Genomic DNA, 25,322 nt, shown 5'->3' with positions numbered 1-25,322 from the left:
ATTTCAATTTTATCAATTTTGAAAAGATTTGTTCATTTTTGCCAGATTACTTGATTTTTAAAAGTATCGAATTTCTTTCATTTAGATGTACGTACATGTATTGCTGTAAAGTTGAGGGATATATCAGTGACAAGTTCCTATGAATTGAAAATATACACAATGTATACTGTATTTCGTTAAGTAAACCCAATGATAACACTTACTGTAAATTGTTCTTATCAACTTTATTAAGAGGCCTTTAATAATAAGGATTATGTCTTATTTTCAATTTTGAACTCAAATCACGTCTTAACATCGTATTATTATGATAGTAAAACAGTGGATTTTTTATGACAAATACAAACTGACACAAAATATGTACACAAAATTACCACAGTTGGTCGAATGATTCTTTTGGTGTTAAAAAAACATTAAACGAAGCGCATACGTTATGCCTATACAATAACACTAACAACGACCTGTTATGAATTTGCTAGTTGAAGAACGAACAAACCGTATCATCATTCAGTGCGGAGCTTGTTTACCATAGCAACATTAAATGAATTCAACTCTTTAACTACAAATAAACTGTGATCACGGTCCTCGAATAGATTTTATGATTAGGTATTTTAACCACTTAATTGGCTTAAGATTGATACAATCTTAAATTGCGACAGATTGTGTAATGTTAACGTGCGCATCTGCAGATCTGCAAATCTCTACGTGTACAATAACGTTACGTGCACACTCGCAGATCTCCACATGCGTACGTAAAAGTTTGTGTACAAATGCGTTTGTGCACGTCTGAACGAATATTTAACACTACAAATACTAATTTCCGCTTGTTGGTTATGACAAATGGTATTTAAAAAAAATGGTGGTAGGAACACACATTTCAATTCCTTCAATAATGAAATATTAAACTAGAGGAATGAATTTTTTATTTTTATAAATGAAATTCAGCAAGTTCTTAACTAAACACATGTATACATTTTTATGTAATAAAGCTCAAGCCGTTAAATGCTCATGCCGGTGCTTAGAATGTTTAAGTACACAGATCTGAGTGTTCAAGATACTGTTAAGGAGCCCCTTCAAGAAGAAGTGTTTTTCAGTGTTATAATAATGTTTCGAGTTACATGTAAATACTCCCCCGCATTTTGTTACATAACTAGGCGGGACGCGTAACACGAGCAGACTTTAGTTGTTGTGTGGGATGTTTACCCGACAGCTGTCGACAAAGAAACTAATATATGTCCCAGTAACCTTGATATAAAATGCCGAAATCATTACAACCCACGTTTAATGTAAAATTAATAGTTCGCACCGAAAGGTAAAACATCTGAGATGAATGCGTTGAATTGACTGACTTAAAAGGGACTTTGTAACGTAAATAATGATTTAATATCTTTGGCCTGTCTATTTAATACTTTCATTATTTTATTTAGTTGAATCAATATTTAAATCATTAAACGGCCGATTCTCCAAGGTTGTGTTCTGGTAAAAGTCAGATGATCAAGATTTGGGTCCATGTCTATAATAGTTGCGTAGCGGGGCAAATAGGAGAACTTCTTTAAGTAATGATGATTTTCGAAAATAGCTTTTTATGCTCCACACAATTAGTGTAGCCGAGACCGCGGACACCGCGGTCCCTGTCGCCTTTGTGATGGTATTGGTATTGCGATGGTAACGTTTCACACATGTAACTAATGATCAATGCAATATATTTCAGAAAGTAAATATTTAAAAGCTAAACTATACTGGAGACGTTCTACGAAAAGCAACCAACCACATTTTAACTGCAATATGGAAGGAACGCACCACACTGTGAAGAAATCCTGATTAGCCATGCCAACGCATGCCCGGCAGATATCGGAGGAGGAGGGGGATTGCCTTCGGACAGACGAATCACCGTCTTCAGGAGTAACAACTGATCCATTCTCTGCGGCGGACAAATATCCCTCGGTGACAACGCTTTGTGATGAACTAGACTCATGTGACTTGTCCGACCTACAAGCTAATGGACAACAATATGTTAATAGTGTGAATGTAAATAATGTACTTCAACAGGACATCGTGCGTAATACTGCAGAACTGTTTGCGAAAGACGATGACGGCGATACGCCTTTGCATATTGCAATTATTATAGAAAAGCTGTGGTTGGTTAGTATAATTATCAAAATGGCCCCAGCGTATAAGTTTCTGTCTATACGAAACAAACTATTTCAAACGCCGCTCCATTTGGCGGTCATTATGCGAAAGATGGACATCGTGCGGCAGCTGGTGTGCGCAGGCGCAGACGTGACGGCAGTCGATAGGAACGGCAATACGCCGCTTCATATAGCTTGCCAAGATGGGTTTTACAAAATTGCTCGTTATTTGTTAGAGCCAATGCGATACAACGAAATCCAATTCAATTCGTACGAAACACCTTATCAACACATTCAACAGGATTTCGATATCGCGAACTATGACGGTTTGACCTGTCTTCATCTGGCAGTCATGAATAGGCACATGGACATACTGCAACTCCTCATCGAACGCGACGTAGACTTGAACATGATTGAGAGAAAAGCGGGAAGAACTGTTCTCCACATGGCGTGTATTAGTGGTGACATCAAACTGGTGCGGACGTTAATGCGTGTTAGATCGTGCAATATAGACCCACGGACGTACAGCGGGTACACGCCCCTTGACCTTGCGCGTGACTATCACCAGGACGGGGTATACACGATCCTTGCAGCTGCAGGCGCGAAACATGGTACCGAATATGTGGACAGTGACTCAGATTGAAGTATCAATATAACAATTCTGTTCACGTAAGTTTATCTATTTGTTGGATTCACATTTACCTCATTAACTTTTACATATTTCCTTTAATAGGTATCCATGAACATTAATGTTGCAATCGGTTTCTCACATGTATATATGTCCTAGTCATACTTATAGTTTAACTGTAAACTGTGCCCTTGATCCAACGAGTGATAAGTAAAACATGCACTTTATGACGTACTCCAAACGGGTCATTTGCTATTGACAAGTGATGGTTGTACTCAGGTCGTCCGAAGGTTGGATAGATACCACGTGACGATTGATCTTGAATATATATTTCTGTCCCAGGTGTCATGTTGTATTGTTAACAGCATATTTCCATTGTCGTCTTTAATTAATGTCAATCTATTCATGCTTTTTCTACATGAAACATGTTGCAAATGTTATTCATAGTTAATGTGGTCAATGGTTATTACTGCCAGTCCCTTTTTATTTGCCATATGGTTTATGTTGTTAAGTGTATCTTCTTTATATTCATGTAGCCAATTTTATTTTTATAAGAAGGTCTTTGTATATTTATATACGATTTCATATTATTGCAATAACGTTTATGTGTCCATTGTAGTTATTTTATGTTTTGTGTTCTCGTTATTTTGTATATTCAACATAATTATCAGTATTATATCACATTATAACAATCTCATTCACAGCAAAAGTTTTGATATGACTTGACTTGTTATTTGTTATTGTAAACTACGTGCCTGTCCCGAAAATTCCGCGGTTTTTCATGCTATTTGGGATATGGACGTTATTGTATATTTGTCTTAGTATAAAAACGTCGTGTGAATGTATGTTTGGATTGTACAATGAACATGAAAAAGTAAATGTATTTATGTTTATATATGTTTATATGTATTATATAATATACCATTCATTTGTTCATTCCATAAAGCATTTGTCTGTAATTGTGACATTTTATTGGAATTATACATATCAATTGTTCATCGGTACTTTTCGAAGCTGTCATTCATGTAATTACTAATCTGTTCTCTTTTTCTATGTTAACTGACCAATACATATAGTTAGATTTATTGTAATACCAAAAGTACCGTATATGCATTGTTTGTTTATATTTTAAAACTATGTACCGTTCATGTAGCTTTTATTGAATAACATTTACGTTTATATAAATTAAATTAAGTGATATTTATATTGTGACTTTGAAGTGTCACATTAATTGTGTATTGAACAGCTTGAGCAAACTACAATGGATGTGATTTTCTGTTGTTGTTTGTTTTGTCGGGAAATGCAATAATAGTGTTTTGTGTATATCGTCTGGAACATTCCAAAACTTTTGAATTTCACATGTGCCAACTTATTATAAGATTGTGTGTGTTTGTATACTTGCAGAACAGTACTCACTACTGAACATGAAGGATTAGCTTTTTGTTATTAAAATCACTATGACTATCATATTCTTTGTCAATTTTTCGTCACGTTTATACTAGCCCAAGCGATAGAAATTTTGTTGAGATTTTGTTTATAGATACGTATGAGTATTCAGAGAATTGATAACGGTTTGTTATTGCAATTAACGACAACTTTATACAGCAGTTGTTCATATTTTAAAAGACTGTGCGTGTGTGTGTCAATATGATATTTGATCGAGATGTTCAATGATAATGATTTTGAGAGTGTACATCTGCCACGAATGTGATGGCTTGGGTTATAAATATATTTTACTTCAAGATACGTTTTCATTGTGAACGTTTTACAGAACCACGTGCGTTTTTTTATGTCAGTCATTTATTAATACATTTAATACATTCTTTATATTCACATCATAGTATAAATGTGAGCACATTAAATTTACAATATCAATACAGATATAAAACATGATATAATGTTATTCCATCACTGCAATAAAAAAGCATCCGTCTCAAGATGTGCCACATTTCAGCCTTATATGAATAGTAATTTCACCGATGCAAACGGAATATAGTAATTATGCACTTCTGACGCATGCACTTTGCACGTCTTACATTCTTCAACAAAACAACAGAGTCTTATTTAACTAAGTATGCATCTCAACAAACTTATAACATCTCGTGGACTACAATAAGCGTAAATTCTTCGTTTGGTGTTGAAAAATATAACTCAAATATAAGTGTAGAATTGTTTGCAATACGTCAATTATAGTAACCAATTAAAAAAACATAATTGTTAAATTATCATCTTAATCGTACACAAATTCATTCTTTTCAATTAATTTTTGTCTTAAAATAAGAAATGCATAGTAATATTGCACCGTCCTAAATTAATGACAAATTTCTACAGGATATCTGTTTTGCCTTTGTCACGTGTTTAGTACGCAATACCCAAACATACAAGATATAGAGAATAATAGGTTAGTGTTGATTATAGATCAGGTTTATCATGCGAGGCTTAGAAAACAAAAAGCACGAGCCTTGGCGAGTGCTTTTTCGTTTTCGTGCCGAGCATGATAAACCTGATCTATAATCAACACTGACCTATTATTCTATTTATCCCACTTTTTATTCAGTAAACTTTTTTTATTTAAACAAAATAAGTTTTCACGAGTGTTTGTCGTACTTTGATAATGACTGTAGTGTAACCAAGGTCAGTGTATTACTCCGCGTTCCAAAAATAACCGCTGATCAAATAATCATTTTTTTAAATCAGAATATCGTTCTGTAAAAAAGTGTCGAGCGTTATTAATTACAATTTTAATCATATTGAATTGCAAATCTTTAAGTTTTATGATATCAATATGACATTAAGTTGTTATATACAAGGAACTACATTTGTTTACAACGTAGCCTAACACCACACACAATTCACTTTCGATATCAAACTATCGAGTCGATCACGAGGTGCACATTATTTGCTTCTTTGTTATAATATGTGGTTATTTCGTGACGAAATAACAAAGATGACTTGGATTTAAGCTAATTATATACATTAACATTTTGAATGTTGAAAGTGGCACCAAAGAATTGTGAGGCAAAGTTGTTCGAACGCTGGTGAACCGTGAAGTGACTGGGTGGGGCGAACATCAAGATCAACTTGTTCGACGGTAGACAGTGGTTGTCTAGGCTGCATTTCGGCCATAGTTTCGGTGCGTGAAGGTGTACAAGAGGAACTGTTGGATTGTTACATTTACTGGACTGAGCAAGAATGAACACTTTTGCAGCTGTTCAACAGATATGTTGGAATAATTGGTTAAGGACTGGACATTTTTGTGCCCTGTTATTGCCATGGTTTCAGTGGGTGGATATTTGTATTTCGAAATTTTTGGACCAGGAATTTGCGAACTGAGTGGTTCGTTATTCTCTTGTGCTTGAGAAAGCCGGAGTCTTTTGCCATGGCCTTCAGCATCTGACCTAACTTGTTGACACCCAATTGTTGACGCAAGAATCACCGGGATGCAGTGTCATTTGTGCGTATTGCCAGGTAGAAAAGATGCTTTGAAGAAAAATCAGATGGATGCATATCCGAGTACAGCTTGTAAATTAACACAGAATTTCTTGGTCCAGACGATTGTTTTCTACGGTCAAAGGGGAGCAACTCGCTCTGACTTCTTCAAAGGGGAGCAACAACAACAGAACGTATTTGCATAGTGTTAAATTTACATAATACTTGAGGTTTTAATAAAAATAAATGACAAAAAAACACGTTTTTTTGCTACTTTCCTTTGTTTTAAGGTCATTAAGATTGACAAACATTTGAGATTGTTTTTATTATTTATGCGCTTGGCAAACACAGGTGACGAGGTGCGTGGGAAAAAGTAGTCCCGGTTCGGCAGTTGATGACGTCATTTCGTGCCATTGATTATAGCCTTGCCGTTGATTATAGATGAAATTTAATAAACGGGGCTTTAATCAACCGATTTCGCTGTAAAAGTGGGATAAAATAAACGTTAACATTATGTATATATTTAGTCCACATATAACGTTTTAAAGCAAAGTGACTAAGACTGTTTAAAACAGCAGTTGATGTCTACATGTGTGCATACGTTTAAAAATATATCAAAACATTAACCTTGATTTAAAAAATGGGAAATACAATTGTGTTGGTTTTTAACGTTTCAGCCAACAACGCATATTTCAAATCTACTGAATTTAACCAGCGATATCAAATCAAGATGACAGCATAAATGTGTATGTGTTTATTGTTATTTAAGGAGCTAAAATGCAGGTGTATTTTATCTATTCTATATTATTAACATTTCAATTACATTTTTTTTAAATATGGCCTTGTTTGTGAGTTCTAAGAGTGCTTTAACAATGAAAATGATACTGGTGCTTTGTGTAAGGCATATAACAAACACACTCGTTGGATCGCGCATACATGCTACCTTACAAATCAAATGGCGGACCCAAATAAACAAGTTCTTATTCAAGTTATTTAAAATGTAAGTTGTGCTCATAAATGAAAATCACAATTCCTACCATTAATACTTTGGTGCAAAACGTTCAAAAAGAGCTACCATAAGTCAATAGATTCCCGTAATTGATAACCTACAAAACTCGACTTCCTATTTGTTCATTGAAATTCCAATGACTCGGGTCATTGATATCGGTAAAGGAAATATAAACATTCATAACTAAGTCTTAAATTTCTCATTATTTCTTGGTCCCCATTCGAAATTCGATAACAGAAAGTGAACATGGGATATTTATTTTATCATTATATCACAGTGACTGGTATTTTTTCAGTATAAAGAGATTGCCGGACAGTAACGTAAAGAGAGGCGCAAAACAAATACTATCTTACTCATTGTAACAATTTAATAAATTACATCCGTATTAAATCTACGCGTATTATGAGAGTGTTGTACTTTACATAAATTATGTCGTTTAGTGCATTATGAACTCTACTTCCGGCTTCCTGGTCCAAAATATACCGGTCCAGATAGGACTGTGTATAATTTCATGAAAGGCACAACTTGTGTATATGTGACATGAAAAAAATCGCGATGTTCACCCTCTTATTATCGATAAATTTAGAAGTGTGAACTTTCTGAATGTCAGTTGATTTATAGTGTAAGGATTGAGTGTGTTGTTTACGATGGGCATTTTCATGTAAATAAATATCACCAAAACCACGTCACGTACTCGGAACTTAAAGGTACAGTTTGTCACTATCTTACTAGATATCATATGCGGGTGACTGTAATGTTAATCGACAGGATAAGCACGTTTTAAAGAGCGTACGACCTCCTTTGTGCCTACATGTTTTAATACATATTTTTAACAATACTCATCCTTGAATTAAAAACAATAAATTCGTCTCTAAATAAATCACCGACGGTGTTTTAGTGGAGCAATGCTATATTTTGAAATTATTTAAAGATTTAATCTTGTGTTCGTGATTCGTATTTCGTCACGGGGTGTACATTTTCTACCAACCGTGATTTCTAAGGTAGGAGTATTCACAAATACACAACGTAACCAAATACATCAATACAACATGAACTCAAAATTAGGACATGGCCATTATGTATAAAATGATCATTCTATACATAGATGGTGACTTCACTAATTTACTCTCAGTAAGACCGGTGTGTACACAATGTAAAATGATAAATATACATAATATATATATAAATAAATATATCTGTTGAATCTGTCGCGTAATCGCACACAGCACAGTGACCCGGTAGCTGAACATTTCAACACAGACGGACACTCCATGGACGATTTTCAAATAATGGGACTTATAAAACTAAACGGGTCGGACGAGTATCGCAAGACCATTGAGCAATTATTTAAGGCAAAACTAAGGACATACCGACCATATGGCATCAACGTGCAAGAATAAACAGACATGAAAGGGCGCGAAAACAACGTTGACGCCGAAAATGCACGACGTCATATCCGTACATATTTGAAACATCTTGAAATAAAAAATGGCCGCTGATGAAGACCGTGAGGTCGAAAGCTTCGGCATAAAATAAATACAGCGTTTTTGTTTATATATATATGGCGTAGCCAGACCTAAATTTTACCCCGAGTCAGTATCTTAGGTCATTCTAGGGGGTCCGGCATGCCCTCCCCCCCCCCCGCCCCCGGAAATTTGTTTATACCTAGAACGTCTCTTGCGTTTTAAAGGCCATTTAAACCACATTTTATACCTAAATTATCGGAATAGTGGACGCTACATATAACCGTTTAGTATCAATAAAGTTAACACAAATATCTGCTACAAGTTTATTGTCAATTTTAGATTCTGTTACCTAAATATTATTCGTTTAGAGTGTTCTTATACTTTTTATTTTTCAGTTTACATCAAATGATTTGACATTAACTTTTTTTACAGCAAGACCGTCGGACCAGCTCCTCTTAAAATGTACTAGCCCGAACCTAATGTCTACTAGACCATGAATGACATAGCAAATGAACACAATTGTGTCATGTAACTATTTAATCAAGATTTATCAGTAAATAATCAGTGAACATCAGATTATTTTTTTGCATAGAGTAAAATAATAAAATAACCCTTTCTTTGCTTTTCTTCGTCACATTCAAGCCATGGGAACTGACTCGATTTTCCATCTAGGATAAAATTGACGTTTTCGTGTTTCTTCATATTTACGTTTCGTGTCAGTTAAGCGTCGGATTCTTTTTCATTAACTGATTTGTCGGACAAAAATCCGAACTTGAACAAAGCCATTCTTTAAATTACATTATCTTGTCTGCTACGCAAAAATGTTCATTGACGATACCGATTTTTGATAGATGTCGTAAAATCATGCTCTACAGTTTTACGACACTGCAGAATTTATCATTAATATTCATGACAACTTGAAACAAGCAATTTCTGCAGGAAGCTCTCCATTGCGTCTAAAAATAGCGATGAATCATGTGAATTCTTCGCGTTTATTTAAATACACTAGTTTTGTTTTAATGTCAATAACGGATACAAGAGTAATTTTACACATTAAAGGTAAAGGTTTTCACAGCAGTTATTTATAGTTATATGAATCAGTATAGATTTTTTATGTACGACCAGTCGGGCAAGCTTGCCCGCAGTTTTACTTGCCCGACCACCGATCTTACTAGACAATGTCTGTCGGACGTGCCTTAGTGTCGAACCCTCAAATCAGCTTCCGCAAACTTGCTGCTGTAGTTCAGACAGGTTCACCGTGAAAAAAAATCATGGACAATTTTTTTCCATTTAGAGCCTGAAATCACCAAAGGGCTTTAAAAAATGTTTAAATACATTAAATCAAAAGCGTTTACAATCATCAGCACATATAAAAAGGATTATTGATGAAAGTTATTTGGAAAAAAACCGGACCTACTGGGGTTCGAACCAACGCAGTAACAATATATAATAGGGGTCAATTTATCCAGAGTCTGACGCGTTACCAATTGCGTCACAGGGATTATCATGAGGAAGACAAATATTTAACTTAAATCAGTAAAGTATTTAGCCATTTTTTTCCATTTTCTTGTGTAAAATTTTGTTTTAGCACTGCGGCATCATTTTCTTTCTGTCAGTTCTATAATCAGCTACATTGACTATTAAAAAGAAAAGAATTGAGCTTATTTATATCGAAACAGTTTAATACGCGGGATATCATAATTTGAAAATTCTAATGTAAACAAAGATTCTTTAATCGTTCCAATTGAAACGGTCCCGGATTTTACTCGACGCATGCCATAAAGAGGAGAATACGAATAAAGCCGAAAACGCCAACCACCCGAAGTGTGTCTAGGTCCAAAATAGACCCAGATCTGGCCGTGAAGAAACGCCGGATTCTAGCTCGGTACGTTCCGATGTCCATCATGATTCTAGCATCGAAGTGTACAGTGACACGCTTTTTTAATATACGGATTTTCCAAATCATTTGCTGAGCCATTTTGGCATCAATTGAAGTTATTTAATTGCAATAATTATCTGCCTCAACATAAACGAATTGTACTCAACGATAATATTTGTTTTTGCATATCATAGTGCCTAAAATTCATTAAATTGCCTCAATCTCTTATATTGATATAAAAAAAAAAATTGACATTAATATTCCTCTTTTTTTCTTGTTATCTTACGATTGCTCTGCAAATTTTAGCCGAGGCAACTGCCTCGTTGTGCCTTAGCGTGGCTACGACGCTGATAACAAGTAAATAATGTTGTGTAGTCTAACTCAGCTTAAATGCATTCCATAAAACATTAATTTACTATTTTGTCCTCTTAGCGTTACTGCAAAGTTCATATTAAATGAGAGTTTATACACTTGTCAGTTTTCAATAAAATAAGAATATCAAACGATAAGCAAAAAACAAAGATAATCAAAATGTGTAAAATCGAAAATTGTTCGACCATGACCACGTGAAACTATTTCATGTGTTTATTTAACATTATCTACTTATTTTTATAAAGTTCTACAAAACCAAATTAGTCGAAGATTTCAATTTAATAAAAACACATCAAACAAACCTTTTTAAAATAGGTATATAGTCAAACTAAGATTTCCTAAAACCCTGTTTTAATTATCCTTCTTTGTTACAGTTTCATTTCCGAGTGAGCTTTAATATTCCGAATTATGTATCAAAACTGCATGGGATCGCAGGATGCGGTATGTGTTCACATTACTGCGTAAACCTTATACGACCTTTAAATTCGGAATTCGCATGATGTGGGTTTTTCCGATTCCTGAGCGCGCGCGGGGGGTACAAACATTGCCATTAATACAGTAATGACCAGTAACGTCGATATTCGATTTGCTTCCCATCCAGTAGTTGATATTAAGTATTTAAACGACAGTAGTGTTTCTTTTAGGAAATGTCAAAATTCAAGTCTTTTGTTGTTATAATCATTACTATGAGTATTAATAATTACACAAAACAAATCTAACACTGATATACATGTATGTCAGACGTTAAATACAGGATTAAAGTCTAAATACACCTTTCAGATGAACAGCCGCCTATACGAATGGGTACAGTAGCTAACATCCTTAAAGGACATGAAAAACAGACTTTGTCAGCTGTGTGGTAATGAAGGAACCTATACAAACGGCTTGACATATGCAATATTTCTTCTGAAAAACGTTTCATTGATGTTTTAGTTTTTCGACATGCTTTATAGATATAGCAAATACATTAATGTATGGTAAAGCTCTTTAGTGATGTGTCTTCTAATATTAAGGTCATAATAATTTTCTTCACTTTTCAGATTAGATTAAAGAAAAGCATCACAGTAGAGCTAAATCAATAGACATATAAATATCTTGAACTGATATGAAAATATATATTAGTTCTTACACAACGAATGGGCTGAGGATAGTAAGGTTTTTGTTGTTTGGTTCTTGTCTGTATGATTTAAAATATATTTGAATATTATAATATATACGAAGGAGTTAATTTCTTGGTAGTTTCGTTGACAAACTTCCATTAATACTGTATGCCCAGGCCTATGCACAGTATATGCAAGGACATAGTTACATGACCGAAGATGTATACATGTACATGCAGCATTATATCTTGTTACATAGTATTCTTACAAATTAAACACGATCGAGTTCATCTTAACAGAAATGATTAAATAATGGTATTTTTATCAACTATAACGAACGTTTGAGCAGAAAAAGTGGTGTTTACTATTTAGCGATAAGAGAAATTATTGATTCACTCTCTTTTAAAATATGCTAGTCAGCTTTTGTGTGTACCTATCGCGCGTGCTCAAATATGGGAAAAACCCAGACTGGAGAGTTCCGAATAACTATTGGTCAGCTACTGATATTTTCCAACAATTTCATTACTAATTCACACTCATTAACACACTTGATACAAATGCAGAGTTCCCTCAACAGTTTGCTCGCTATTGGTCTACATTACGTTTGACAGTTCTTACCAGCAACTTAAGACTCAATAATTATCATAAACGAAAGGTTGCTTTTAGACAACAATTCCACAGACACATGCTTTACTAATTCCAAGTGAACTGCGGAAGGAAAAAGAAAAGACATTGTTATTTCTTATAAAGGCGGGATTCTGTATGTGTGCGACTAATGCAGAAAGCTTTAACATTCATTTGAATATATTTTTAGTAAGACTTTTCATATGCATACATTTCTTTTTGGTATACCTTTTTCATTCAAAGATATTTTAAGCGAGTATAAGCGAGCTTATTGTTTTGATGGAAACATATAGTATGATTTAATGTAGTGTCGTCTAAATCTAGGCACAACAGTGTGTAGTTATAACACATATATTTATATCAGCATACCATGTTATATCTAAGCTCGAAATATTTTGTCGATTGAGTGGAATGAGTACTAAGAGTTATTCAGGGTAAGTCTTTTTTTAAATATTTTTTTTCAATATTTTTTTAGGAAAGCATATGTTTTATCGATTAAACCGATAATCGATTAAAAGCGAATTAATATTACAAATTATAGTTGCGCCGGGACATATTCGCACTGCATCATTTTGTACAGCCTCTAATTATGCGCTTAACTCGCTAAAGCAGTCATCAAGACTGTTTCTTCATATTCTAGAAGCAATCGGTGAAAATGAACATACACTTTTTTAATGTTAGACCTGTACAGTGTGTTTCAAAGATTTCAAAATACCGATTCGTTTCTAGGTTTTGGTTATAGCGGCAGATATGTGTTCAGACCATCGGCCTGATCGGGAGTCGTGAGACAAAATGTAGCTACTGTGTTTACGTTGTTCAACTGTTTTAGTGTGATTATAAATGAGACGATCAAGGATAGAGACTAAGTATGAACGAAATCGAGATCAAGGTTAATGAGTGATTCAACAATAATGAACAGACTGGTATCGTCAGCAAATTACCGAATTTCTGAGTAAATATTTTCGTTTAAGTCGTTAATGGACGCACTGTATACGTTGTGATAAAAATGATATAAAACAATTGAGAAGCTGATGTTCTATACCCAATGATGATAGCTTTAATAGTAGTCCACGTGCCATACTCTGTCAAAAGGAAACTACTCGTTCTTCTTTACCGGTGTCCATTGCTTTGCAGATATCATTGTACATATATGCGTAAGTTGGTTCGTTCTGGAATCATCTTTCATAAAAATAGACTTTGTTAAAAGTATAATTGGATATTGTATAAGTAGATTTTTCTAAAAGCATGTTTTTATGTTTAAAATGAGAACACCGATGAGTCAACCTCTGTAAAGTAAAAAAAATTCACCGTCCTAGATTCAGGACGCAATGTAACATAATGTAATTTTTTTTTAAATATCATGCTTACGCAATTTACAGTACTCGATCATACGAGAACATCTTATCATTATATATATATATAACTTGCACTTTTCTCATATCGAAACAAACCAAGTCACACAGCTTTGAACAGTTGAGTTCAACATTTGGAACTCAAATATACGTTTTTTAATACAATTAATAAATGGTGTCATTACATACGCGTTTCGTTTCACATTGGATATAGAAAGAAGGTAAGAACGATCAACACAATTCATACGATAAAGTTTTCAATGAAAAGATATTACCAAGACTACATCAGGTTAATTACTTTATACAGTTAACGAATGTTAACTGTATAAAGTAATTAACCTAATGTAACGGACAGACATGTCAAACTTCTGATTTAATGAATATAAAACCATAAGAAAATGATTTAAAAGAACGTTTGCAGTTAGTTTTTAAATTTAGAAAAGGAAGTGTGGAATCCCACCATATATGTTCACAAACTAAGACGACTGCTAAATTCCTTATTAAAGGGACTTTCTCACAATGTGATTATATGCTGATTTTTTTTAAATAATGGTCAAAGATTCAAAATAATGTATAAATTATGTTTAACAAGCAGTATTGCACAATTGACATGAAATATTGGTTCTTAAATGGATAATCATCATTCGAATTCGGTAAATTAACAAAGCGTTTGTAACGCGTTTCCTCGATAATTTGAAAAATGCATGGATTACTGAATTCATGTTTCGCACACAGGAAGTAAACCTTCGTGGCGTTATGGTAGCACATTCGCTTTTGCTTCTAGACGTCAACGGGAAGATACAGTTTTATTCAATGTGTGTTGCTATTATCATTATATCATACTGCTAAAAACATTTTACACATGTTTTAGTAAACATATTTAATTACATTTTAAATATTATGAACATCTGTCAACAAATCCCTTATCTATAAATTACAAAATCAAGTACGCTATTCTTACTTTGAAATAAAGTAAATAAAACTTGTGCTTGTTTAAAGATTTTACCAGTGACCCAATATTTAAAATAGTCTGAATTCAACCTGTTGCAAGATAGCTTATCAAGCTAGCGTATCAATATGATGACATGCAAGAGTATGCGTTTACTTTGATTATAGAAGGCAACCCCTATAACGTTTCTGTCCCTGTGTATTAAACACTTCATAATCGATGAGGAATTAATCAATAAGGGCGTGTTATCCTTTTTTTAGAAAATAAGGTAAATAAAAAATAGAAATCATAAAAAACTTGAATAAGAAGTGTACATGAACATTTTCGTGTAATTTTTAATGGGTATATATTCCATACAAAAGGTTACGATATATATTTGGTTTACATTTATAAAATGCACATGGATGCCGGTATTATATTAAATGTTAGCCAAGCAATGCTCAGTATAAATTCAAAACGGTAATACACTTGTTTTATGATTTAATTAAAATACGAATTAAAATAAATTTTATAATACAAAGCAAAACACAATAACGTTAAATGACAAAACTTAGCAAAATGTTCTCTATGACAAACTTCCTTATTATTAATATTTTAAGCCAGGTTTGTCTCAAGAAGTGTTTCGGGATGTTTCGCTTTAGCTCTCATAGTTGTTCATGGTATGTGCTTGAATATGCGCCTTGTAATATCGGTTAAATAATAAATATGTATCACACAGTGTCTGAATGCGGTAACTGGGGATAATGTTTTCGTATTTGATCAGTACGATGCTTGAAACAGAAGATTTCTACCAAATGTTGTGGTTCTATTATTTTTCTATAGAACTGTTTAAAACGGATTCACTTTAACTCATCTTATGATCACATAACGGCTATTTATAATCGATCTACAACCGTATCAAGAGTATTTAGGGAATCATGTATGAAAGTCGAGATTATGCTGTGTTACTTTGTACTGTATAGCATTATCGCTTTAGATTAGCTAGCGAAGTTTGGTTTCTATTTAGATTTTTTTCTTAAAACTTAATAATATTTCTGGGTTTCTTTAACATATTCTACTCTTAACAAAATTAAGCTTCCCTTTCTGTTTCAGCAAAACGATTGACCCTTCAAATAAAACTAAAATTACCAAGATTCGCAATAATTTTGTAAAAATCCCTCCTTTTTCTTTTCTAGAAGTTGTAATATAATTTATCAATAACTTAAATGCAAGTACACTTTCCATAGTACACAGATCTTAATTAAAATATGTGTAAAGTATATAACCGAGTTTGGAAGTTCTGAGCGTGCTTCAAAACAACTGAAAAGGATACTGCTGTTTTGTCTAAGGTACATAACGAACACTATCGTTTCATTGAAAATACATGCTAATTTAACTACAAAATATCAGCTATGACTACAACAACTTCATATTCCAGTTAAATAAAATGTACTTGGTGCTCGTTAAGAACATCAACATTCGTACCATTCATGCTTAGGTAACAAAAATGTGTCAATGTTTTTTTCCAAATGTTTCAAGAGCTACTAGAAGTAGATTCCTGTAATTGACAATTTTCAAAACCGGAAGACCTTTTGGTTCATTAACATTTCAACTAATCAGGAATGGAGTTTTATATCCGCCAAGGCAATATAAATATCCATGATTTAGACTTAAAATTAAAGGCATTTCCAGGTCCCCACCAGCGAAACGACAAAATCAAGTAAAGAAGGTAAATATTGTATTTGTGCTTTTTGTTTTATTAAAAATCTTAAGTATAATAATGTTTATTCGCTCAAGAATAAACTGTCTTATTCAACGCAATTACATTTTTGTCCCAATTACTAGTTTAAGTTCATGTAATACGTAAAGAAAAAACGACGAATAGGTAAACATATCATAACATTAAAACGGATATGAGCTCAAATATGGAAAAAAAATGATAAAAGAAGAATACAGTCAGTATTATATAAGAAATAATATATTTTCTATAAATGTCTGGTATTTTATAAGTAATAAGAAATTCCTTGACATGAACTGTGAAGAGAAGCGTAACGCAAAATATTTCAAAATACAATTAATATTTAACAAGATACATCTTAATTACATCGATTCTTTTCGTCCTTTACATAGGTCGTTTAGTTCATTTTGAACTACAGTAATGTCCGGGTCCAAAATATACTGGTCCTTATTGGACATCGTATCTGTTGAACTACGACCCGACTTGTGTATGTGATGTTTTACATTCTTATGCTCGTGAATCAGAGAAGTTTGAACATTTTTTGAACGTCCATTGATTTATAGTTCACGGAATTGGGGTCATTTCGATAGTTAATATCTTCATAACAATCAATATTACCAGACCTACGTCACGTACAGGTTCTTGAATGTACAGTTTTTCACAATCTAGTTATCATATGAAGGTGACTGTACTGTTGAGCGACAGAGATAAGCTTTTTTAGTTGACGAGTTGCGACCTCCTTTTTGCCCACCTCTTTAAATAAATATTTGTTATAATTCTCTTCAATGAACTTCACAAACAAACAAACTAACTCATTTCAAAATATAAGAATGGCTCAATAAAACATTGCCGGTGTTTGTGTATGTTTTATTTGGAGACGAATGCGTCTTTTGAATAATGTTGAATGGTGAGTTCTTTATAAAATCGTAATTGGATACGGGTTGTTTATTGGCTACCATCCATGATCACTGCGCACAGTAAAAATACATTAGTAGATAAATACGTCAATACAACATGGACTAAAAGTAGGACATGCGAATGAATGTTTGCACGGAAAATATCCAAATGAATTTATTTAACTTTTTTTGCATAAAACATATAACATATGACCAATGTTTGATTATATTTAGTTCACAACATATCCATTAAAGGGACCGTCAACCAGATTGACAAAGAAATTAAGTTCTGAAATACCGTATTTTTTTACAATTATTAGTTTATATTGATTAAAATATCATATATGTATAATATATACATATATATAATATATACAATTCACTTCGCATGCGCAATTTGCATTCCTGGGTTTACCACGTGACGAGAATGATAGTTACCTAGATGACATACCCAGTAAAATTTTATTACCAAATATACTGAAAATATGAAAACTTTACAACTTTTTTCAAGTAATGATATATACCAGTCGTGATATTTTAATCAAAATAAACTGATTATTGTCAAAAAAATACGGTATTTTTAGAACTTTTCTGTTTTCGTCAATCTGGTTGACGGTCCCTTTAAAACAAAGTAGTTTTAATCGCGTCCTATATTCATTGTAGGTCACGCACTAGAGTCTAAATTTAGACGTAATATATTTGTTCGATAGTCCGGTTATACGCCAATGAAACGAGGGATGTGTATTGAAATAAAATTGTTATGCAACAGAGACATATGAAATTCATATTTATTAACTTAAAATCCTAATCTATGGACAACATGTCAATAATGGTGCGTGGTCTTACATAGCTAATATTTATTCAATAAAACATGTATTTACTAATGTTTTCATCTCAAACGTACTGACATTCACAGCTCTCATTTTGTACAGAAATAATTACATTTTTTGTTATCGTTATAATACATTTATTGAAGTTTGTTCACACCATGAACAAAAAAAAACAAGATAATCGAACTGTGTTTTAAATGGAAACTTGCAGGAATACGACAACGCCAAAATAATGTATTTTGTTTTTATCTAAAGACACAGTAGAAGAACATGTAAATTAATTACACAATACAAAACATACCTGCTTAAATAGGAATTATAATCCAACTAAGATTTCTTAAAAAACATTCTTAAATATCCTTCGTAGTAACAGTTACATTTCCAAGTGAGCTTGGGTATTCCGTATTATAAATAGAAACTACATGGGATCCCAGGATGTCATGATATGTTTACATTACTAAGTAGACATTGTGTCTTTCAACGAAATTTCATTGCATGTGTTCATAGATGTTTCTAAATAACATAGTTGTTGAAAGTGAAACGTTATGATTGTTATTTCCCGATGGTCGGCCGACAACCACCTTTAAAAAGCTGCGGTTCCCGCACATGTTTGCTTCCGTAGCGTCGACGTTGCCGGAATTTTACTTAAACATTAATATGTAATAGATATTATATTTGACTTTACGGCGAATGATTCAGTCGAAAGTTATCCATACTGTAATTGGGTTGGTTTGTGCCAGGCGTACTTTCCACGGAAAAGCCGGTAACCAGGCGTCCCAAATAGCGTTACACACAGTACATTCTATACATAGATGGTGACGTCACTACGTTATTGTCACTCTATACATAGATGGTGACGTCACTATGTTATTGTAACCTCTATACTAAGACGCATCACATTCCCCTGGTTTGGGGAATTATACTTCCGCCAAGTAGTTCTGCGTAGGAATGAAAATGTAAATAATGAAAGAAAAATATTTTTTTATTGTGTGTTTAAAACGTAATGTTGTTTAAAGAAATGTTATTTAATTATGTTTAAATGTGAGTTTGAATCTCTATTAAGACTGATAGCGATTATCAGAAGCACGATTACCTGACCTACTTTCGCTTTCACTTTTTACTCCTAAAAGAAGTTCTACCCACAATTCCTTTCGCGTAAGTACACAGGTCGATGCACACAGTAAAATAGTAGTGACGTATTCATATCTATTTATAGTTTCGAGGTGTATAAAATAGCTGGCTTATGTCGATTTAATATACAAACCGCAAACTGGTTTATTCATAACAGGTACAGCAATAGGCATTTATCAACGTTTAAACGGTTGTTAACGTGTTGTGTGTTTGTTATTAAACTTATTATCCATATGCTATTTAAAAGGGAATAAAGATTGTACAAAAATATTATTTATACTTTGTATTTTATATAAAAATTATGTAACATGTAAATTCTCTTGTATTTGTTTTATTTTCACTATTTAATGTTCGTATACAATGGCTTTAATTCATTTATTGTTACTAGCGGAAGTCTGTGTTTATTTCAGCATAATTAGTCGTTTAACACGTATTTAAATATAACTACTTTACCTTGTATTGTACAACAAAATCAACATAGTTTAATTGTACAAATTAGTATGTATCTCCAATATTAAGAGAGGAGATTATACGCGCCTGGCCAGTTACAGTATTCATTAAATAATTTCGACTTGTTTAATCGTTGGTTACAACCGTTGTTATGTGTGATAAAATGTACCTGCATTGAAAAACCTTGCAGTTTAATGACTGATGCGGTTTCTTGTCAGCCGATACTGCATATTATCAAGTAAAGTACAGGGTACATGTAGGCAAGTGGGTTGTGCTTGTTTATATGCATTTGAAACAGGCGTTAAAACGTTTCCACTAAACCGACTAACCCTTCTTTTAAGTGCCGATCCTTAATTTTGTTTTTGCTATTCCAGTTTGAATTTTCGATCAGTTTTGCTAAATTCGATGATATTCAGTAAACGAACTATTAAGCTTGCGCAAAATTTTGCTACATTTTTGCTTTAAATTAGCAAACAATAACTATAAAACTAAAGTAAATAGAGAGTTCTGCATATCATTACATATTCTTTTTTTAAATGGGGAATCGTGAAAAACATCTAAATAAAAGTTAAGCCGAACTACCTACCCTCATTTTCTTTTTGCGATGTAAATAGAAACAAAGGGCATTTTATTTACAGTTAAATACCTAAAATGACAAATGCTCATACATGTGTCGTATTCCATTTAAAAGACATGCTTTAGAACAAAGGTTTATGTTATATACAGGTGATGACAAATGTACATTATATAAGCTGTCAATATTCATATATTACACGCTACTAAATTGTATAGTTATATCTCTGATAAATAACCATCTGATTCATGTCTGTTACAGATCATAGTATAAAGCGACCATGACATTAACAGGAATCGACGGAAATTTGGGGAACCAAAACGCTCATGGTCATAACGACAGATGTCAACAGAGATCCGACATGGAGGAGCGTGTTGGATATCACACTAAAAGAAAGTACAAGCGTACGTCCTCTGTTGCTCTTCTAATTCCCGAGGACCTGGGCTTCCTTAGGACAGACGAGTCGCCAACAAGAGAGGTGTCGACCAATACGTTCTTGAAATATCCCTCGATGACCTCACTGTGTGATGACCTAGACTCCTGCGAGCTGTCAGATCTCCAATTTAGTGGACAACAAGAATCAAACAGTATTCACATAAACAATGTACGGTGTGCACAGGATGTTGCCTGCAATAGTGAAGACTTGTTTGTAAAAGACGAGGACGGCGATACGGCTTTGCATCTTGCAATTATTTTGGATTACCTTTTGTTGGTTACTAAAATAATTCAAATGGCCCCAACGTATACGTATCTTTCAATGCGAAACAAACTCTTCCAAACGCCACTTCACTTGGCGGTCATTATGAACCAGAAGCACATCGTACGTAAGCTTGTGTGCGCAGGCGCAGACGTAACGGCAGTCGATAGGAACGGAAATACGCCGCTTCATATAGCTTGTCGTGATGGATTGTACGAAATAGCTCGTTATTTGTTAGAGCCAGTACGATACAGCGAAATCCAATGCAATCCTTACGATATACCTTATCAGAAAATTCCGCAGGATTTTGATATCGCAAACTACGACGGATTGACCTGTCTTCATCTTGCTGCCATGAATAGGCACATGGACATACTGCAACTCCTCATCGAACGCGACGCAGACTTGAACATGATTGAGAGAAAAGCGGGTAGAACTGTTCTTCACATGGCGTGTATTAGTGGTGACGTCAAACTGGTGCGGACATTAATGAGTGTTCGGGCATGCAATATGGACGCTCGGACGTACAGCGGGTACACGCCCCTGGACCTGGCCCTTTGCTATAACCAGGACGGGGTATACACGATTCTTGCGGCTGCAGGCGCGAAACCGGGTGCCGAATCGATGGACAGTGACTCGGACTGAAGCACCAATATTATTTTATTAGCTAGGATAACCAAATTATTTTTTGGTTGAGGGAAAATTGTATATCTGTTCCATTTAATTTATTTTAGTGTAAATACTTACTACGTTGTATCGTGTGTTTATGCTGCACCCAGTACGTTCTTTTCATGTATTTATACATTGTATACTGTAAAAGGCCTAAGTTTTAATAACTAGAAGCCCAAATAACGTCTTACAATTTGCAGATGAAAGTACTTAAAACATCAACAGTTAGCTCCCTCGCTTGTAAACATTGGATATACGTATACTTGTCTTCGTATTGTTTGAATTTTGATAGTTTTAAAGGAAACTTAGCAATAAAAGCGTCCTATACATATACATATAATCAAAATGCATGGAAATATTAATTACAATTACATAAGCTAAGTCATTAAAAAACAATTGTTATTGAAAAGCGATGCTTGTTCTTGACTGGATAGACTGACAATATGTGTGTATTTCGAAGTTTATGAGGTCCGAGCCAGAGGCTACATTTTGTATGGACCTGGAGTGTGCTCCTACCTCTTTAACTTACAAGACTCACGAAAGTTAGGACGAATTGTGTATCAAATCTGCAATTACGAGCTATTTCGCCGTTACTGAAAGTTTTTAAATGTTGGTTTGGTCTTGTGCTGTGGAGAAAGCCGGAGTACCTGGTGGAAACTCCACCTGTCCGGTATGGTGACCACCAGCCGGAGTACCTGGTGGAAACCCGACCTGTCCGGTATGGTGACCACCAATCAAACTCACATGCTGCCGGGAACGGGCATTGAACTTTGGTCGCCTAGGTGAAAAGCGAGTTTACCAACCACTGCGCTAGCCGGACAACACCAGGATAGATTGACAATAACAAATATTAAGACATGTACATCAATTATAATTAAAATCGATCTGTGGTAAGATATAGTCGTTCAATACATTCCAAAATATGATAAATTGATCTACATTTTGTAACACTTATTCTCTCTGTACTACATGTAGTCATATATTTTGTATCTTTAGCAGTCAATACGCTGTAATGTCATATTTACTTTGTGGATATGTAGTCATCTGAAGTCTTTTGCCGTATTCGAATTGAGTGTTTGAGTCCTGCTGGTCAGGGAAATATGATACAGGTAAAGTCGTACTTCTTCGATTGTAAGTTTATTATATTTTTATTCGAGATTATTACACTTATGATTTAATTGATACATGACATACGTTATATGGCATTTTTAAGTCATTGTTAAGGTTTAAAATTACGCGCCATTAAAATTGTTGCAAATTCACGTGTTCAATGTTTCTGATCAAGGTTGTTGTTATTACTGTTGTTGTATATTTCAGTCTGTGACTGGATAGTAATCTTATGTTGATGTTTTTTAATTTTTAATGGTGCTCATCAAATAAGTTTTGTAAAGTTTACCTGTTATAATGTAAAATAATTTTTATGGTGCTTGTCAAATTATTTTTGTAAACTTTACATGTTATTATGTAAAATAAGAAAGTTCTTTATGTGTTTAAAAAGATTTCAGGATAGCGTATGCACGTTTATGTGCGTCTTTTTGTGTTATTATGTTTTGCTCTATGCGTTGTTTTGTTTTTTGGTATAGTATCATATAAGTAGTCACAACTCATATGATGTTATATTAAAGTTGTTGAAAATGTCGGTATGATATTTTGTTTCTTATGAAAGTGTGCAGGTTGATCCATTAAATCAACGTATATTTATGCATTATGCAATTCATATATTTGTTTCAATTAGAAAATTTGAAAATACAATCTTAATTGTTGTTTTCTTATTTCAAACAGGTTTATACTTAAATGACTTATTAAAAACCTCCATACAATTCGTACAACATTTGTTTGATATAATTAAATTTTTATCGGTTTTATCCCTTAACATTTGATTGGCGCTCATGGTAGTTCGATTTGGGAGTAAATGATGCAAATGTTGATTCAGTGTGTGTGCAAACGGAAAAAATAAAGCACACAAACACACTTTTTATAATTCTGTTGGTTTTTTTATTACATATTCCCTCACATATTTGTGTCCTTTGCAATGTATAATTGGTTTAAGTCAATGTAGGTGTATAGTAACTTACGAATGAGTTCAATGACTAGTGCATACTATTTGCGTTTATAACAAGCTTATATTGTCTTCCTTTTATTTTTATGCCCCCGGATCGAAAGATCGGGGCTATGTTGTTTTTGGCCTGTCTGTTTGTGTGTCATTCATTGTGTGTGTCCCAAAACTTTAACCAAATCTTTAACCTTCGTTTAACTTTTTGAATATTCAAGATAGCAACTTGATATTTGGCATGCATTTGTACCCCATGAAGCTGCACATTTTGAGTGGTGAAAGGTAAAGGTCATCCTTCAAGGTCAAAAGTCAAAAAATTCAATCCAATGGAAGTAATAAGCTTTAAAAGGGAGATAATTTGTAAACCTGCCAAATGATAAATTGAAATTTTATTTCAAAGCTGCGCAACAGGGGGCGTTGTATTTCTGACAATCACATCTCTTGTTTGTTGTTTATTTTATGTTTGTTTGTAAATTTGGCGTAGTAGGCTTTTCAGCTAATAATGAGACGTTGCAAATATGTTCAGAATAAGTCCTCAGTTTGATCGAACCAGTTCGGATGCCTTTATTCAAGTAGGTATATTCATTATATATTTTGAAATTAGCTGAAGCAAATCTACTACGCCTGTGATTATTATTGCATGTGTATCGCTTAAGGAAATGATAATGAGTTGTGTTTACCTCCAAGAACATTCTTGAACAGGTAACAATGGCTGATGTCTATGCCCTGTGCCAAAATGTATGTGCGTCTTTTCTCGCATAATGTTGCTCAATATTTATTATGTAGTGGTAAATAAGCATTTTATAATGAATTGTATTTACTTATTATTGTGTTCACATTTATTTGTGTCAATTCATATATTGTCATACATTTTATCCTTCATTTGTTTGGCCAAGTGGACGTTATATTAAGTTATATGAGTATATGCACTGTATTTACCTGGATATGTTTTTAGAGTGAACACTTTATGTGCCATTTGCATATTGTAAATGACTGGTGGGACTTATTTATGTAATTTTTCTCAAAGCATTATGCATATCAATTAAAGATTACAATGTAATCGTGTTATAAAGAAGCAAATTCATATAACGTCGTGTTAAAGTAAACATGAACATGACACTTTTTAAAATAATGACTTGTTAACAAAGTTTTCTCTATAAATTTATGTTTAAAAAATCCATAATTTTCACTACTTATTCCAAAACTGGAATTTGGAGGAAAACATTGCACGATGGTCGATGTGCTCTTGGCAGATAGTTTCATCTGCGGCTCATCAGACGGTAATTGGGATGTTGAAAGATAAAGGCGCTATGAAATATCATAGTATTCAGAGATAACCTTACAGTATTTATGTAATAATAATATTGTGGA

The 25,322-nt window shown here is 33.6% G+C and overlaps 2 protein-coding genes across 3 annotated transcripts in view; both read left to right on the top strand.

The window, feature by feature from the left end:
• Positions 1-25,322, top strand: part of LOC127876407 (neuronal acetylcholine receptor subunit alpha-10-like) — a 111,731-nt gene that overhangs the window by 28,683 nt on the left and 57,726 nt on the right. The gene's annotated exons all lie outside the window — the stretch shown is intronic.
• LOC127878616 (serine/threonine-protein phosphatase 6 regulatory ankyrin repeat subunit B-like) lies at positions 1,825-25,320 on the top strand. Its single transcript, XM_052425141.1, has 2 exons — positions 1,825-2,737; positions 20,826-25,320. The coding sequence occupies exons 1-2, from the start codon at positions 1,825-1,827 to the stop codon at positions 21,872-21,874; spliced, it is 1,962 nt and encodes a 653-aa protein (XP_052281101.1). The 3' UTR covers positions 21,875-25,320.

Source organism: Dreissena polymorpha, chromosome 4, assembly GCF_020536995.1.
Source record: "Dreissena polymorpha isolate Duluth1 chromosome 4, UMN_Dpol_1.0, whole genome shotgun sequence".
NCBI lineage: Eukaryota > Metazoa > Mollusca > Bivalvia > Myida > Dreissenidae > Dreissena > Dreissena polymorpha.
This window is presented reverse-complemented; position numbering and strand designations above follow the sequence as displayed.

Coding starts and splice junctions, on each gene's coding strand:
- LOC127878616 (XM_052425141.1), top strand. CDS start 1,825: ATGCCAACGCATGCCCGGCAGATATCGGAGGAGGAGGGGGATTGCCTT. Junction 2,738..20,825: donor AGCTGCAGGCGCGAAACATG/GTACCGAATATG, acceptor TGACATTAACAG/GAATCGACGGAAATTTGGGG.